We start from the raw sequence: 19541 nt of genomic DNA on the forward strand, positions 1-19541 counted from the left end.
ATTAAAACAAAAATGATCAAGGGCCCCCTGAATTTCAGAATATGTAATAGCTGGGCTCATAGACTGTAATAGCTCTTAGCGGTAGAAAGCACTATGTGTCTATGGTACCAGTCAGCAGAGCAGCAAAATTTCCTTCCTCATAGGGAGGGTAGCAAAAAATGGGTAAGACGGTTTTCATTTCTCTTCTCAAAAAAGGAGGCATGAGCAATGTCATATAGCTGTTAGGAAGATATGCTGCAGAAAATAACCTAGAAAATTGGAAAAACAGACCAATTTTCACTGATACTTCTCTCCAGCAGAGCCCAAAAATCTATACCTTTTCTAGGATGATTCCTCTTCAATCAGATTCAACTTTAGCTGGGTGAATGACTAAGTATAATAAATTACAACTGACACCCTAAATTAAAGCTTTCAAGGAACAATAAGCCAGGAGAACTCAAATTTATGGTTAAAACTGCTGATAACTTACTGCAGAACTTAAGGTTGTTCACCAACAAAAAGTCAAACCTCTTACATCTTACAACCTTTTAGGCTGATAGTCAAAATGCCGAGCTATTTAAAAATCAGAAGACTTGGTCCACCTGTTACAGCAGGCAAATTGTTTCCTGTATTTAACTAAAAGGAAGAGGAACCTATAATATAAGGCTTATGTAAAGATTAAATGAGATAAACTAAATCAAAATACTTTATAGAATGTAAATTAACTAGACAAATATGTTGTTACATGTTATTTTTTGCAAGAGCAAAGTTGGGCCCACAGCAAGGTTTAATGTTCAATTACCTAGACCTTCATGAAATTCTAATTAGCATCTCAAAGTACTTGGCTCCTGCCAAACCCCTCAGCTATGCTGTCCTGTCCCCTAACATACCCATATGTGTGTGCATACTTGTACCCATAGAATCCGTGATTCTCAATGAGGAAACCTGTATGCTTTCAGTTGAGGAAGCAAACACTGGTTCTAGACTCTTTGGTCAGTGCTTGGCCTAATCCCTCCTCTTTTACCCCAGAGGAAAGGGTTTGGAGGGGACTTGATAGAACCAAGAAGAGCCAGCATCCAGTCCTAGTCTGGCCGTTAATCAACTAGAAAATAAGCTCCTCTGTATGCAAAAAGTCACTGGACAAAGTTTAACAATGGAGAAAAAAGCAGATAAGTGATTTCAAGGAAAAGAGTGGGTTTGAGTCTTCTTTACTCTCTAAGAAGTTCTACTTTGCTACCTTTCCTAGTTTTATCACACAAACATGTAGCTTTAGGGCTGCTACACTCTTACAAAGAACCTAGAATGAAAATGGAAGGACTTGACTCAGTGGAATTTTGGAGCCAGTTGCTTAGCTATCTACAAGTACAAAATTAATTCCAAGAGCACAGACAGCTGAAGCAGGAAAAAAAAAAGATACTGGGGTCTAAGTAATAACATTCAGACCAAGTGACACAGGGAAGAAGGGAATCAGGACACAAGACTTACTTTCTTCTTTGCCTGAAGTTTTGCCTCTAGTGGATGGCACAAATGAGATATCTAACCTACCAAAGAATGGAAGAGAAGAGAAAAATACCTAGAGAATTTTACCATTGTTGGTGAAACACTCAGCTTGGTCCAGAAACCCAGTGAAGAGCAGAGTGACAGTACAAGGAACCAGATACCATCTGCCGAGGCTTGACCATTTGGCCCAAGGCTCTGTCAATGAGAATTCATTTACTGAGGAAGTCCTTGAAACTGCAGAGTCACCAGCACTGCACTTGTTCACCTCATAACCAAGCCTTCTCTTCTATCAGGAGAGAAGGAGGAGGAGGAGGAGGAGGAGGAGGAGGAGGAGGAGGAAGAGGAAAAGAGGTGGGAATGAGAAGAGGGAGAGGAGAAGGAGGAAGACAAATGAAAGAAAAAAAACACAAGAAAACCACCCTATAAATAAGATCACAAATTTTTTTTTTTGAGACAAAGTCTGCCTCTGTTGCCCAGCTAGAATGCCATGGCATCAGCCTAGCTCACAGCAACCTCAAAATCCTGGGCTCAAGCGATCCTCCTGCCTCAGCCTCCCAAGTAGCTAGGACTACAGGCGTGTGCCACCATGCCTGGCTAATTTTTTCTGTTTTTAGTAGAGACGGGGTCTCACTCTTGCTCAGGCTGGTCTCAAACTCCTGACCTCAAGCGATCCTCCCGCCTTGGCCTCCCAGAGTGCTAGGATTGATTCCAGGTGTGAGCCACCGCACCCACCCTAAGATCAGAATATCATTCAAAAAATTTTTCGGGCTGGGCACGGTGTCTCATGCATGTAATCTTAGCACTCTGGGAGGCCAAGGCGGGAGGATCGTCTGAGCTCAGGAGTTCGAGACCAGCCTGAGCAAAAGCAAGACCCCATCTCTACTAAAAATAGAAAGAAATTAGCTGGACAACTAAAAATATATAGAAAAATTAGCCGGGCATGGTGGCACATGCCTGTAGTCCCAGCTACTCGGGAGGCTGAGGCAGTAGGATTGCTTGAGCCCAGGAGTTTGAGGTTGCTGTGAGCTAGGCTGACACCACGGCACTCTAGCCTGGGCAACAGAGCGAGACTCTGTCTCAAAAAAAATAATAATTTCTGGCATCTCTGTGAAAAATATTGTAGGTATATATTATTATTTTATAATCCATATCTATGATCCACATATGTCATTATCTTTTCAGGTGGAGAAACTGAGCATAGGACAGTTTCAAAATTAACATTTACTCTTCCTTAGGAGAAAAGTCTTCTGTGGGTTTTGGGATCTGTCTTTCCCCATCTAAGTCAAAACTCTGAAGGATCATTATTTAAATGTCTACATTATTAGTCCACACTTGGAAATGTAGCATGAACCACATGAGAGCCTGTTACCCAAGGGTGGGTATACAGGCTGATAGCTTGGCTATCAATGCTACAAAGAAGGTCGTAGGCCAGCTTCTCCTCGCTGGCTCAATTTTAATACATTTCAGCCCCAGTTCAATGCCAAATTATTTCTGCTTTTTCCTCCATCACTATACTCTCATTTTTCTCCTTAATGCTGACTATAACACTAAACTGCAATGCTGACAGATTTTTAGAAAGGTTGTTTCTCTCCCATGACCAAACAACTTATATTTGCAAAACACTTTGAAAGCTTACAAATATATCTCATTTGGCCCTCAAAACAATACGACTGGGAGTGGGAACTATTTTAATCAAGGACTTAAGAGAGACATATCCACCAAATATAATGTGTGAAACTTATTTGGATGCCTGATTAGAGGAGGAAAAAACCTGTAAAAAGCCATTTCAGAAAAAGGAGCCTTGAGAAGAGAAACTAAATAATTATTTTAGAGATGTGACAATACTACTGTGGTTATGTTATACTCCCTCACCCCTACTGCTTATCTGTAGAAATACATTCTGAAGTATTAATGGATGAAATCGGCCGGGCGCGGTGGCTCACGCCTGTAATCCTAGCACTCTGGGAGGCCGAGGTGGGCGGATCGTTTGAGCTCAGGAGTTCGAGACCAGCCTGAGCAAGAGCGAGACCCCACCTCTACTAAAAATAGAAAGAAATTATATGGACAGCTAAATATATATATAGAAAAAATTAGCCGGGCATGGTGGCGCATGCCTGTAGTCCCAGCTACTCGGGAGGCTGAGACAGGAGGATCGCTTGAGCTCAGGAGTTTGAGGTTGCTGTGAGCTAGGCTGACGCCACGGCACTCACTCTAGCCTGGGCAACAGAGTGAGACTCTGTCTCAAAAAAAAAAAAAAAAAAAAATGGATGAAATCACACGGAGACTAGGCTTGCTTTAAAATATTCCAGGGGACAGAAGTACAGAAATGGGAAGGTATAGATGCAACAAGATTGGCAAAAATGTTGCTGCTGAACCTAGTGATGGGTACATGGAGGTTTATTATACTATTCTACTTTGTGTATACCTGAAAAATTTTTACAATAAAAAGTTAAGGAAGGCCGGGCACGGTGGCTCATGCCTGTAATCCTAGCACTCTGGGAGGCCAAGGCATGTGGATCGTTTGAGCTCAGGAGTTCGAGACCAGCCTGAGCAAGAGCGAGACCCCGTCTCTACTAAAAAAAGAAATTATATAGACAGTTAAAAATGTATATAGAAAAAATTGGCCGGACATGCTGGCCCATGCCTACAGTCCCAGCTACTCGGGAGGCTGAGGCAGGAGGACTGCTTGAGCCAAGGAGTTTGAAGTTGCTGTGAGCAAGGCTGACGCCACGGCACTCTAGCCTGGGCAACAGAGTGAGACTCTGTCTCAAAAGAAAAAAAAAAAAAAAAAAAAAAGTTAAAGAAAAAATACCACAGAATAAAATAAAGCAAGCTTCTTCATCTGAGCTGGCTTCTTTTTGAAAGATATTCTCAGGCAAAAGTAAGCTGCCACAAGGATAAACTTCTAACAATGAAATTATTTTTGTATTACATTAACTTCCTAATTTATGTCCATAGAGTTTGTTTCTTCCATGACTGTGAGATTCCAACTGTATTAACAGGCCCTAGGCCAGAAAGCATTCTAAAAAACTAGCTAATGTTGCTTTATTAGAAGCAAAAAATAAAGCCACAACAAATAGTCTGCATTAAAAAAAAAGTTTCAAAATAATTTGGTTTTGAATGGGTCAATAGATGATACAGAGCCAACCTTGGTAATTTAGAACCCCAGTTCCTCTGCAGTAAGAAGAATGCAAAAGACCTCCAAGAGCAAGGGTGTACTCACTTTGGGAAATAATTTTAAAATTCTGGCCAGGGCATGCTCAGTCTAGCTGAACTCTATAGCTGTTAATGAAAGTTGATTTTTAAACAGACCGAGTTGAGAACTTAGCTCCTTGAGGCACAAATGAAGCTCCTGCCACTTTTCAAGCTAAAAAATCAATAACCATTTATATTATTGATTCACAATTCAGAAAGGACCTTTGAGATTTTTAGTCTAATCCTCTTTTTTATAAATAAGAGCAAAGAGGAACAGAGGTTAGGGGATGTACTCAAAATCACCAAGCAAAGGCAGTGACAGAGTCAGAATTGGAACCCATATTCCTATCCCCAGTTCAACTCTCTTTCTTCTAAATCTTCTGTTTTTCATTTCCTGTTCAGTATTGCTGCGACAAGGAAGCACCAAGGGAACTAGAATGCTCTAACAAACCAAATAAATCTTAGATTTACTAATGGACAATATGAACACATATGTTCTTCCCTTGAAGTATCCTTGTCTTTCATTTTCACTGATAAAGGATTAAATGTATAGTCCTCCTTCAATTTCTCTCCATAAAGTAACACTACTCTGCTTCTCTGGCAATAGTTATCAATAACACTAGCAAAAATAGTAAGACAGTACCTTTTTTTTGAGACAGAGTCTCGCTATGTTGCCTGGGCTACAGTGCAGTGGTGCCTTTGTAGCTCACCACAACCTCAAACTCTCAAACTCCTGGGCTCAAGCGATCCTTCTGTCTCAGCCCCCCAAGTAGCTGGGATTACAGGTACACGCCACTACGCCCAGCTAGTTTTTCTATCTTTAGTAGAGATGGATGGGGTCTCGCTCTTGCTCAGGCTGATCTGAACTCGTGAGCTCAAGCAATCCTCCCGCCTCAGCCTCCTAGAGTGCTAGGATTATAGGCCTGAACGACCACACCCTGCCAATCTTTCATTTCTTTTACTGAGATTATCTTTGTTCTAACTCAGACAATGCCAGTATTCTAGGAGCACAAACTGTCCTTCAAATGTGATACCTGAAGGAGTAGTTTGGATTTTATAGATACTATAGTCCTTACTAGTAGTAGAAAGTACTTTTTTGTCTTTGTAATAAGCATTAATTTAAATAGGGGGGGAAAAAACTCCATTCATCTCAGACTATTAGTTTTTTGTTGTTGTTGTTGTTGAGACAGAGTCTCACTTTGTTGCCCAGGCTAGAGTACCGTGGTGTCAGCCTAGCTCACAGCAACCTCAAACTCCTGGGCTCAAGCAATCCTTCTGCCTCAGCCGCCCAAGTAGCTGGGACTATAGGCATGCGCCACCATGCCCAGCTCATTTTTTTGACATATTTTTAGTTGTCCAGATAATTTCTTTGTATTTTTTTTAGTAGAAACGGAGTCTGGATCTTGCTCAGGCTGGTCTCGAACTCCTGAGCTCAAACAATCTGCCCACCTCGGCCTCTCAGAGTGCTAGGATTACAGGCGTGAGCCACCGGGCCTGGCCAGACTATCAGTTTTTGGGGGGTGTTATGTAGGACCATGACTTGCTCTGATCAAAAGCATAAGGCTGTGAATACTGAATTTGAAATGGACAAAAAGAATACTTCCCATAAGCAAACCCAAAAGTTTGTTTTGTCTTAGGGATCTTAGAATTGACCACAGATTTAGTTAATCCTTGGCAAAAGTCCACATTAACTTTTAAAATAGTTTCTGAAAGAATGATCAATTATTCCACATACTATGCACTGAGGAGCTCAGAATTTTTTTTGCTTTTTTAGGAAGGCCAAGGTGAGAAAGAAGTTCACCAAAGACTCCTGGTTCAGACAGTATGCATTCAGCAACAAATATTTAATCTGGATTAAAGTCAAGTTAGTTCAGACACAGGCTTTCAAATTAGTGAGGGGAGCAATAACAGCACAGTGAGCAGGAATGTGGGCTCTGAAATCAGAACACCTAAGTTTGCTATGTTTGAATACTAGATCCAATATATACGAAAACTAGGTAACCTTGGACAGTTTGCTTAAAAGTTCTCTAAGCCTTGGTTATCCTTACCTATAAAATGTAGAAATAATAACACATACCCCATGGGACTGAAAATTAAACAAGTCATGTACAGACTTAATTTATAGTAAACACTCTATAAATACTAGCAATTATCATCATCATTGTGAATTATGAAACCCCATCTACAAGATGGGAAGGGTCAGGGTAAATGAGAGGTACAATAGAAAGAGAAAAGGAAAAGACTGAGAGACTAGTTTACTGAAACAAAAGGAAATGAAGTTAAAGGAAAATTTTGAGGGAGACAAAAGGTAGTCAATATTCATATTATACTGGAGAACTGTGAGAACTGTATGTTACGATAACATCTTTTCCGAACAAAGCAGAGGAACATGGGAACTATAGTCAAATAATGCTTGCAGGACGTCCACAGCCTTCTCAGAAGAAGACCATGCACTACCACTACAAAAAGACTACAATTGTTATGGGCAAGAGGAGCTGGCTGCCAGTTACTGCGAGGAGCTCATGCTTCTTCAGCACAGATACACAACAAATCTACCTCTCTTACGGTTGACCCCACAGCACAGAAAGTTGAAACCTAATGAGGAAAAACAGAAAGTTATCACTTACTTCTCGGGTTCTATTTCTTACGGCAGAATAAGCATATTTTTAATAAAAACTCTAAAGTTTAAAATTATGAACTGGACCTGGTCCAATCCCTAGCATCATACCGTGAAATGTGAGATAAACGTCCAAAAAATGACAGAAGGAGAAGCTGTGGCACAAAAATTCCAGGAGTGGTCACAAAACTTGTACCCCCAAATCATTTCACTCTGGAGTGAATTCAGATTGCCAGAATTTTTCACTTATAAGGTTCCTCTGCAAGCAAGCTTCTGCATGTACATTTTGTTCAGTGGTCTTCTACACCTTGAGGGCAATTTGGCACTATCTAGCAAAAAGCTTTAAAAATAAATATATAGGGCTGGGCGTGGTGGCTTATAACTGTAATCCTAGCACTCTGGGAGGCCAAGGCAGGAGGATTGCTTGAGCTCAGGATTTCAAGACCACCCTGAGCAAGAGGAGACCCCGTTTCTACTAAAAATAGAAAAATTAGCCGGGCATGATAGCTCGTGCCTGTAGTCCCAGCTACTCAGGAAGCTGAGGTAAGAGGATTGCTTTAGCCCAGAAATTTGAGGTTGCAGTGAGCTACGATGACACACTGCACTCTAGCCTGGGTCACAGAGCAAGACTCCGCTTCAAAAAAAAAAAAAACTAAAAATTAAAAAATAAATATGTAGGCCAGGCACAGTGACTCACACCTATGATTCTAGTGCTTTGGGAGGTTGAGGTAGGAGGATCACTTGAGGCCAGAAGTTCAAAGCTGCAGTGAGCTACATTAGCATCACTGGACTCCAGCCTGGGTGACAGAATGAGACCTGTCTCTAAAAGTATAAAATAAAAAATATCTAAAATTTGATCCCAAAGTAGTAATTTATCCTAAGAAAATAGTCAAGTGGACAAAGATGTATATACATCGTAGCATTACATATATAACTATGATTGCATAGATACTGTTACTGGAAAGAATCTAAATGAATACGAGGGGACTGGTGGTATAAATCACTGTACAATCATAAAATGGAATACCATATAACCATTATTTTTATATACATTTTTGGATAGGATGTCACAATAAAGTGTTGACTGGAAAAAGGTCAAAAATTACATGGTATGTACCACAAATCCAGTGGCTTAAGAAAATTACATAGTATGATATCTTTATCAATACATTTTTATGTACTTAAACACATAAAAAAAGTTCATTAGACTGTATGCCAACAACGTTAAAATATAAGAACCTCTGGCCGGGCGAGGTGGCTCACGCCTGTAATCCTAGCACTCTGGGAGGCCGAGGTGGGCGGATCGTTTGAGCTCAGGAGTTCGAGACCAGCCTGAGCAAGAGCGAGACCCCATCTCTACTAAAAATAGAAAGAAATTATATGGACAGCTAAAAATATATATAGAAAAAATTAGCCGGGCATGGTGGTGCATGCCTGTAGTCCCAGCTACTCGGGAGGCTGAGACAGGAGGATCCCTTGAGCTCAGGAGTTTGAGGTTGCTGTGAGCTAGGCTGACGCCACGGCACTCACTCTAGCCTGGGCAACAGAGTGAGACTCTGTCTCCAAAAAAAAAAAAAAAAAAAAAAAAATATATAAGAACCTCTGGATAGCAAGATTAGGTTAATTTTGTAACATTTCTATTTTTCCTTAGCTATATGAACTTTCTATAACTATTTTAATACATATACAATTTAACAATTAAAAAGGGATAAACAGGGATAGCCTTACTGTCATTTTCTTTGCTTTATAACCCATTTTTCCCAGTAAACCACAACTTAACAGTCCCACACATAAAAATCACCATCACTCCCTATACACACATTAACTTAAGCTCATTATAATCATATTATGCTGTTGCAAATATAAGCTAGAAGGAAAAATGTGAAAATGCCTAGAATGCTGCTGAGAATCCCAAGCTAAAAATAAGTATGATTCTCATACTCTCACAGTCTCTTTCTCAAATACATGTTACTTTGAGATGCCTATATAACCTGAAACAAATCTGTATCAGCACATATGATAAAAGGTTCTCTCTAAGAAAGGGAACTATATCCCTCAGAATACTAATGGTCTCCTATAAATCAAGGATATCCAGTTTCAGCATATCTCCTGGATACCAAGACTTAAAAAATCTTAAAGATCTAGCCTATCTGCTTCTGGAAATGCTGTTGGTGAAAGAAAAAAAAAAAGATCTAGCCTGTAAATTATGAAAATAAACCGGGAAATCACTAATATTACTAAGATAATTTCAGAACACCATAACCAGTCAAGTCAAATGCCAAAGTGGTAACAACCCAGGCAATTCTTGCTATAATACAAAGTTGAATCATCACATTGTGTCACAGAAATTTTTTCTGAGTACGTGTCTGTTGCGGTGGGGTAAAGGGAAAAAGGAAAAAAAAAAAAAAAAAGAAATTTTTTCTGAGTAACTTTGTACTAGTCTTAAGGAAGCATTCCATGTTGGTCTTTGGCCCCACCGCAATTGTGTTTGTGGTGAATAAAGTACTGGAAGAGCTGGTTTCTAGCCACTTGGCAAAATACCACTGTTATTCTCCATAAATTTACTTGCTACTACTGAAGCCACTGGAGACTAAGATTCACTATTGAGAGGAAGGAGAAAATGGAAGGAAAAGAAAAACCATTAATATAATTCTGAGAAGTGTGAAAAAGGTAAACTTCAAAGAAGGGAATGGGTTGGCATTAAAATAAATAATTTGACAAACATATTTCAGACAATGAATAGCTATGAACAACTTGTTTCCCCCCTCTAGCCTGTGGAACAAAACAGAGTTGGCCTGTGCAACAAAACAGAGTTGGCCTTAATAGCAGAGCCTCTCCCTGAGCTTTCAGAGCAGAAGCATTTCCGTCGGAGACAAGATGACATCACCTACCAGATGAGAAACTAAGAGGCAGTGTGTGACTGACTTCAATGTTTAAAGTACACATAGAATTTGGGATGCTAGAGGCTGGCTGGATGTGCATTCCTCAGACAACTGGAGTTTTGCCTGAATAGGTCATAGAGAAGCAATTTCAGAAATCCAATTCAATTACCTACCAACACTACTACATAAATATACCAGTAATTCCTACACAGAGAACAAAGAGATAAGCAGGCGGAGTGTGGTGGCTCATGCCTGTAATCCTAGTGCTCTGGGAGGCCGAGGCGGGAGGAAGGCTTGAGGTCAGGAGTTTGACAAAAAGATAAGCAGGCTTTTGGGAAGCAAAATGCTAACTCTTAGTGGACTCTTGGTTGGTAAGACTGACAGCAAGAGATTTTAAAGGGGAAGAAAAAAGCAAAAGTAAAACCCCCTACAACAAAACAAAACAAAAATAATATCAACCCAGTTGTTTGCTGGAATATCTGAAGCAATCTCTCTGGTCCTATTCAACTTGGAATACTGAAAACCATTCTAACTATACTCCACAGGTGGGAGGCACAATATGTTCTCCAAATGAAAATACTCTGAAATGTCAGCCTGCCTTCTGAGAAGTATTGCTGAGACATAGCTCTAAGCAACAGTGTTAAAAAAAAAAAGAAAAAAAAAATTGTGCCATCACTACACTTTCAATAATAACTGAACCAAGCCAATTAGGAAAACCAAGCCACAGCTCAGAGAAAAAGTTAAATTTTGTTTCCTAGAAGTTGTCAATTTTTCCTAAAGGATCTTCTAGGAAAAAGTCAGAAAGGCAAAGATCTTCCTAGAAACAAAAGCTGAAAAGCAGTTTGGTCTACCACTCCTGGGGTCACCTCAGCTATAGCTAACTAAAAGTAGTATAGCAAGGAATGAGACCCAAATTTATTATTATTAAGATTCATCTTAGGCCAGGCGCGGTGGCTCACGCCTAGCACTCTGGGAGGCCAAAGTGGGCGGATCGTTTGAGCTCAGGAGTTCGAGACCAGCCTGAGCAAAAGCAAGACCCTATCTCTACTAAAAATGGAAAGAAATTATATAGACAGCTAAAAATATATACAGAAAAAATTAGCCGGGCATGGTGGCACATGCCTGTAGTCCCAGCTACTCGGGAGGCTGAGACAGGAGGATCCCTTGAGCTCAGGAGTTTGAGGTTGCTGTGAGCTAGGCTGACGCCACGGCACTCACTCTAGCCTGGGCAACAGAGTGAGACTCTGTCTCAAAAAAAAAAAAAAAAAAAGATTCATCTCAATAATATATATCATTTACGTATACATCTTTGCCACTAGTAACAGTCTCTCTGAACCTCAGCTTCCTAATTTGGAAAATGGGGAGGGGGTTAAATTAAAATACCTCCACATTTCCCTCTATGGAACTTTTGCTTCTAGTTCTATAAGAGCAAGTTTCATGGTTCTCAGGCCTAAAATATGTATCCCTTGGCACCAAAACTTTGCTTGAAATTAGGAAGAAAATTCAAGTCCTTCCTTAAAAGACCTAGGTCTCTTGAATAGCCAGCCCACCCATGGCCAAGAGGCATTTGAGATTTGGGGCAGATTGCCACCTCTCAATTCCATTTCCAAATCTGGCTCTATCTACCTTAAAAAAAGCAATGAATTTTGGTGGGTTAGAATGTTCATATTTCAGCAGAGAAAGCCTAATGATATTTAATGATATCATAATAAGCATTAATTGCCCCAAGAATGCACTTATAGGCAATTATTATTTGCCTTATATACTTAACCCCCACCAAAGGAAATAAGGCCAAGTTACTTCCCTACCATCAGGTCCCTTTTATACAGGTTCTTGTCAATGAGAGCTTGAAGTTTACCATATTTGTTTAACTACATTGTGCAAAGAAAGGCCAACATACTCTAGCTAATTATCTATCTTAAACATCCTAAAAAGGGGGGAAAAAGAAAACAAAAAAAACCTCTTCCCATTTTCCCATTCCCTCCCCTCAACTTCCCTTGCTCATCTCCCCTGAGCCCAGTTCCCACCAACATCACTAATTCTTTGGGATAGTGATTATTCTGGGTTAATTCCATATTGCTTAGTTAAGTACACAAGGAAAATAATAATAAGATATATTGTATTCCCTAGAAGGGACCTACCCTCCTCTCTTTTTTGCCTAAGTCTTCCTCAGATCCCAACAACAGAGAGAGTTTCCGAATCAGATGTTTATAAATTAATACATATTAAATACAGCCATTATGGGGCCGGGTGCGGTGGCTCACGCCTGTAATCCTAGCACTCTGGGAGGCCGAGGCAGGTGGATTGTTTGAGCTCAGGAGTTCGAGACCAGCCTGAGCAAGAGCGAGACCCCGTCTCTACTAAAAATAGAAAGAAATTATCTGGCCAACTAAAATATATATATAGAAAAAATTAGCCGGGCATGGTGGCGCATGCCTATAGCCCCAGCTACTCGGGAGGCTGAGGCAGTAGGATCGTTGAAGCCCAGGAGTTTGAGGTTGCTGTGAGCTAGGCTGATGCCATGGCACTCACTCTAGCCCAGGCAACAAAGTGAGACTCTGTCTCAAAAAATATATATATAAAAAATAAAAAAAATAAATACAGCCATTACAAATAAACACATTGGAATTTCACTGGAGGTGAAAGAAAAATGACTGGAGACAGAGTTTAACAAGATGGAGGGATTGAGGGAAAAAAAGTTCACTTCAAACAGAAAACAAGTAAAAGAATAAAAGCTCATAGGACATATGAACAAAACAGGATGAACACGTGGAAATTAACTTTCTTTTGATGGGAAAGGGTGGAGAAGTGAGGTACATTAGGGGAAATGGGCTAGGAAGGGGTTTCCTCTAGGAAACACCATTAGTCCAAACATTGTGTCTTTGAGAATCAGTGACGGACTGGGTTTGGAACATATAAAAACAGAGATTCCCTAGACCTGGCTATCAGGAAACAGCATATTTCCTGAAGTACCCAGTAAAAGGAAGAGAGAAAAAGAAACTGACAACAGTGATCTTCTTGTTGCATACTTTATGTCAATTAAAAATACTTCAAAATTCTAGGAGAGAAAATGTCCAGGTTGAAGAATAAAATAACTACCTTCCCTCTCCTCAGTTCTGCTGCTGGTCTTGTGTTATCTCTGTTGTCCACTTCATAGGCTATAGTTTCTATTATATCATCAAAGAAAAACAGGCCAATAAAATACTTAGCAGCTATTAACACATATTTGAGAAAGGTATTAATCAGAAGAGTTTTTATCAACCCAGAAGAGCCCACTGACATTAAGAAGCAAAACACTGTTTTGATACTCAAAGCTAACTTGTAAGTACACATTACCAATTAATAATATCAGATACCAGATAACCTATAAGGCTAATTATACTTGAACAGCCATAGCAGAAATAAATGGTTAATCAGAAACAATGACATTCTGATGTCAGTTTTCCAGCAGAATCTACCAAAGAAACAAAAGAAAAGGAGGGTGGGGGTGGATCAAAGACCCCCTATGGGAGAGCAAGCAAGCAGAAAACTCTCTCCCTGCTTATAAAATATCAACCAAAATGGTATCTGGTGATATTCTGACTACATTACATTGTGTTCTATCTTTACATTTCCAAATTGCAGTTTCTCACTCAAGTAAAGTGGTCTAAATTGCTTTACTTTCACTAGAGTGGAAGAACTGGAAAAGAGCACAGAGCCTACAAATAAATGGCTTACATTGTATATAAAGAACACAAACCAAAAAATCACCAACAGGAACCCCTATCATTATACTGGTGGGGCTCTGACGGGAAGAACAAAGCCACCAGAATCATGGAATGAGAGGGGCCCTACTATAAAGGTCCCAAGCAAAAATGCTTCAATCCTGTATCCTCTGGGGTTTCCCTCAGCACTTGGCAGGGGGGAAAGTCGGGTAAGGAGCTGGTAAAGTTACCTCCAAATATTTGTGTTCCTGATAAAGTCATATAGGTGAGGGGTGACAATTTCAAAAATGTTCTGGTCTGAAGCAGAAGCTACAGTTCATGATCATCTATGGTTCCAAAGGCTTCTTTCCTTGGGAGAGTCACACGTGATTTTATAGCACAGCTCTTATTCCAGGGGAGCAGTGGACACCTTAGCATCGTAACTTTCCTTTCTAAGCCCTCCACTAACTTCCAAAGTCTCCAAAACAGAAACTCTTTACTCTCTTCATGGTGGTAAAAGGGTCACTAAACAGCTGAATTTCAAGGTCTTGATGGACTAAAGGAAGTTAACCTAGAGATAGGGAAACAGGCTCTCTACTCACCGGTGACAGATGGTTGCAATGTCAACAGAATGTCATCAGGGCTGATTTCATTATTAAGTGGTGTCACTGTCCAAATGATGGGGGAGAATGGAAGGGAACAAATCAACTTTCTTTATACACCAAACAGCTGAGACTAGACAGCAAACTGCATCATCTTTTATTAACAATTAAAGTGTAAGAACAAGCACATGATCATGGCTGCTGTAAGCTGATATTAATTTATAATTGCCTCCCCCAAATCCAAACATGGTAATTACTCCAGTGGGAAAAGATGTCAAACATCTCTTAGAGCTTATGGTTTGCTTTAGCCTCTGTATTTCACTTGTCAGCAGTATAAAAGACTGGCTCTGGCTTAATGGTAAAACAATCTGGACAGGGATTTAGTATTAGCAGGGAACAACTCTTCTAAATAACTCTCCTTCTCAATTTGAATGCCAAAAGATTGAGCCCCCAAAGGTAATGAGTGGCTAATCTAAAACTATGTCAGTCCATCTGTCCCTGAACTATGACATTCTTATTTTATATCAATTTTTTGACCATGCCAGAGAACCCTGTCTTTAGAATTTCAGGGTTTCACCAAAACTTAAGTGGAGTTGAGCTAAACATTGAAGAACAATAAATTGGTTTTAGGATGGTTGAAGCACACATACACATTGAATTTCTACAAGGCCAGCCTTAGAAGGCCTTTAAGAATTTAGGAAATCATAAGCCATCACTTATTCCTGTCAACTTTCTAATTCTCCTGGTATCATCCAGACAGGGAAGACTTTCCTCCAATCACAGATAAAACCCTTTCTTAACAGCCTTTTTTTGCATCAGAATCAAACATCTTATACTCTTCAAAAATATATCCCTGAAAGGAAAAATTCTACTAAATTCACTAAGCCCAAGCCTAAGTAAACATGCAGATACATACAAAAAATTCAACACTTTGGTATCTGCACACAATAATTCCATAATGTTTTTAGGTATATTTATGAACAGAATTTGTCTTAATCCAACTATTTCAATATTTGCCAAAGAAGCAGAGAACAAGGTTGTGAGAAACAAAAGTTAAAAAAAAAACAAATAAGGAATCCAAGGCCATTTATTTTTAACTTAAGAGATTTTTACACCTCGACTTCACATACAAACATAGGGTCAAGGAACTGTAAAGTCCACTGAAGCCTAATATTTGACTTTCTGGTTAAAACAAAAACATTCATACAATCTGTATTAACTGCTAGCCCTAGGATCTGACAAAAAAAAAAAAAAACCTAAAAAATATCAAATAGTAACATCTAAAAAAGATATTAGCACCATCTGAAATAGGAGTAGGGACAGAAGAGGAAGATGTATCAATAAGTAACAAAGAAATATTTCCTTGTTAGTCCTAAACCAGTATACCTGGCAGGTAATTATATGAGATAGTGGCTAAATCAGATTTTGGAATATAAACACATCGCTTTTAAGATTAACCTGGCTTCTAACAGAGCAAATACCTGACTTCAGAAATCTGCTTAAGGACCACACACAACCATTCTTCTTTTTGGGTCGGGGAGGAAGAGCAGGTTTCAAATTAAGGAGCTACTGTATTAAAAAACTTATAACTTCTACTTTATCCTTTTTCATGCTTACAATGCAGCATGAATTGCTTTGAGCCCATAATGCTTTTATAGAAAAGGAAAAATTCACCTCTCAAGAAACTAAAAATAAATGTACGTAAACAAAACTGCAGCTTATAAAGAAGATACTAGTGACTAAGTATTCCCTGAGCTGGAATGTAAAAGGTAGAGTCCCCTATTTAGCCAATTCAAAATGGTAAGGATGCAATCCAAGGCCTAAAGAAATGTCAAAATCTCAAGTAAAGCATCCAACATCTGGCAGCCTCTCCTATTCACAGTGTAGAGGCAACAGTTACTGTAGGACACCAGAAATTTCTGATGGAAGCTCTGGAACAGTTTCTGACTCACCCGCTCCCCTCCCAACATACACACATTTTCCCTCCTACACACAATCTGTTTCTTTTCTTGTGGGCTTCCTCAGCCCTTCCTCCCTCAATCTTCATTAGTTTTTAACTACTTTGAGCTCTATTACCTGGTTCCCTTCTCCAAGTTCCAATCTCCTGATACAGCCTAAGCATTCTTCCAGTCCATCTATTACTATGCAATATTCCCCTACAGCACTTACAGCTAGCCCCCACGTATCTTTCTTTTACTTAGCCCTAATTCCCAATATCACTTTCCTCAGTCTCTACAGCAATTCAAGACTCCATTCTATCTTCTTCCCATCTGTTTTTAGGGTCTTGTCTTTTTTTTCTTTTTTCTTTTCCTAGAGACAGGGTCTTGCTCTGTCGCCCACGCTGGAGTACAGTGAGGCCAGCACAGCTCACTGTTACCTGGTACTCCTGGAATCAAGCAATCCCCCTATTTCAGCCTCCAAAGTAGTTGGCACTACAGGCGCAGAACCACGTCTGGCTAAGTTTGTTGTTTTTTGTAGGGACGGGGGTCTCCCTATGTTGCTCAGCTGGTCTGGCCTCAAGCGATCCTCGGGCCTCGGCCTCCCCAAAGCGCTGGGATTACAGGCTTGAGCCACCACGCCTAGCCTGTTTTTAGAGTCTTTTGAGCCTCATTTCCTACATTCTTCAGGATCTCTTCAAAACTTCCCATTCCTTCCCAGATTTGGGTTGTCCAGAGATGGGAGTCACCAAAGGAGTTAGTTTGAGAAAGTATGTATGTGTGTCAGTGCACGCGCGTCTGGGGAGTGGGGTGCCAAGTGAGAAGAAATGACGTGTTAGGGGGAGTCTCTAAGGAAAACGACGATTTAACAACTCCCACTACCCAACAAAACTCACGACTCCCTAACTCCCCAGGACCAAAGCATCCCGTAACTCTTCAATACCTTTTAAGTCCAATAGCTTCTCATCAACATTTTAATCCAATTAACCCACAATCAATTTGGATTCTACCTGCCTCTCACACCAAGTAGTTCCTCTCTACTTATCAGGCCTCCATTTACTTTAGTTTCCCTACTGCCTTCCGTTTCTCTTCTATTTCCTTCCTACCCCATCTTCAATCTCCATCCCTCCTCCTCAAGGTCCACAACCACGTCTCCTCAAAGATAGCCACCGTTTTCGACATCTTCTCTTTTCTCAGTTAAACTCATCCTTTCCTCAGACTCAGCCTGCCAGTTCAGAAATCTCTGCCATCTGAAAGCCCGCCCTCTGCCCTCCTTACCGGCAACCCCTAGGACATTCCCAGCTACAAGTGCCCTCACAGATCTCGCTCTTCCTCCCATCATACATTCCTCACCAGCCCTTTGCCCACGCTCTGCCCGGCTTACCTGAAGTCGAGGCACAGGAAGGGACCCCAGGATCAGAAGACGAAAACCCGACCGCGACCGCCGACGGCGCAGGGGAGGCCGACGCCATCTTGGCAGCCCCCTCCCCCTCAGCGGCCTGGCTGCCTTTCAATCCGGCTCTTCCTCTTCTCGGAATCGAATCTTCCCCACGTCTTTTCACAGAACCGGCGTTCTGCGGACCACCTCGCCGCCCCCTCAGGGGCCTCCCTCAGACACGTCCAGCCGGCTCCTAGACCAACTCAGGGCCGCACCATTCGCCTGGCATGGGGGAAAACGCCCGTCTCACTCGCACTTCGAAACTTTAACCGCTCTCCGCAGTAGCTTCTTTCCGCTTTCACAAAGGAGTAAGCTCAAGCCGGCTGCTAGGACCCTGCGTCCGGACCGAACCACACCTAAAAGAAAAACGAGGCATCAGAAGTACCGGAGGAGCAACCACCCCCTCCCCCTCCAGTCTGGCCACAGCCTGTTTCGCCCAACCCCTCCGCTCAACTCCCGGTGGCCAAGGAAATCCAGACACTGCGCGTGCGCGCCCGACCATCTTCTCAGGGTTTCCACCCCTTCAATGGGGAGGGAGAGAAGCAAAGCCAATCCGGAGGCCGCTGATGGTCACGTGAGGCGGGTCCATCAAGCCCTAATCCTCAGGTTGAAGATGTGCGCGCCCCAATCCGCTGACAGCCCCTACGGTGGCTTGGTAGGTCAACTTCGATTCGGCTCTTTGGAAGGATTTTTGAGAGCTCTGAACTCGGCATAAGAATTGGCCGGGCCGGTCCTCTCAAATTCACAGCCCAGGAAAGAACTTCGGACTAAAGGACTGGAGTCAAGTCAGGGACGTTAAGCTGTCGAATATCACACATCATCATATGCCACCAAAAACTCCTTCCTGCCCTTTCCCGATTTTACTGCCATGTTTACTATTTAGTTTAACATGCGTGCATGTGTTACCTTCCTCTTAAAGACATTCGAAAAAGATCTATGTTTTGTTTGCCTTAAGCACAATGCTGGGCACATAGGCTGGGCGCTGTGGCTCACGCCTGTAATGCTAGCAATTTGGGAGGCCCAGGCCTGAGGATTGCTTGAGGCCAGGAGTTCAAGACCAGCCTAAGCCGGCGGGGCAGGAGATATGTAACCTAAACTTTTGTACCCCCACAAAATGCTGAAATAATAATAATAATAAAAGACCAGCCTAAGCAAGAGTGAGACCCTGTCTCTATAACAAAAGAAAAGAAAAGAAAAATTAGCCAGGCATAGTGGCGCTTGCCTGTAGTCCCAGCTAGTCCCAGCTATTCGGGAGGCTGAGGTAGGAGGATCTCTTGAGTCCAGGAGTTTGAGGTTGCAGTGAGCTACGATGTCGCTGCTGCACTCCTGCACTCTGGCCGGGGCAACAGAGTGAGATTCTGTCAAAAACAAACAAAAAAACAAAAACAGGACCACGGAAGGCCATGAGACCATATCACAACCTTCCCGCCATCCAAGCCCTTCTATCTGTGCTCCAAGGGGCATGGAGATATGGAGACGCACAGAGAAATTTCTGCCATTCTAGTCTTCATACTAATTCTCCTGGGTTTTAACAAAGTACCCTGTAGGTCGTGAATCCTAGTGGAGATCTGAAGACCTGTCTCTGAACAGACTATAAGCTTCTGGAGAGCAAGGACTGTGTTAGTTCACTCTTGTTATCTCCACCTCCTCCCATGACTTTGTACATAGTAGGGGCCCAATTTGTGGAATGAATAAATAAAGAGGAATG

The 19541-nt window shown here is 41.4% G+C and overlaps 1 protein-coding gene across 5 annotated transcripts in view; it reads right to left on the bottom strand.

Moving 5' to 3' along the window:
* PIP5K1A (phosphatidylinositol-4-phosphate 5-kinase type 1 alpha) overlaps window positions 1-18305 on the bottom strand; it is a 39283-nt gene extending 20978 nt beyond the window's left edge. For 4 of the 5 annotated variants that reach the window (XM_069480605.1, XM_069480602.1, XM_069480603.1 and 1 more), the window contains exon 1: window positions 17780-18305. In XM_069480605.1, the coding sequence (XP_069336706.1) occupies window positions 17780-17867 (88 nt within the window). In that variant the 5' untranslated portion in view covers window positions 17868-18305. Of the gene's footprint in view, window positions 1-14458; window positions 14525-17779 lie in introns of all 5 variants that reach the window. The other variant, XM_069480600.1, reaches the window with a different exon arrangement.
* Window positions 18306-19541: the final 1236 nt, after the last annotated feature.

The sequence above is a fragment of the Eulemur rufifrons genome, chromosome 8 (genome assembly GCF_041146395.1).
Source record: "Eulemur rufifrons isolate Redbay chromosome 8, OSU_ERuf_1, whole genome shotgun sequence".
NCBI classification, from domain to species: Eukaryota; Metazoa; Chordata; class Mammalia; order Primates; family Lemuridae; genus Eulemur; species Eulemur rufifrons.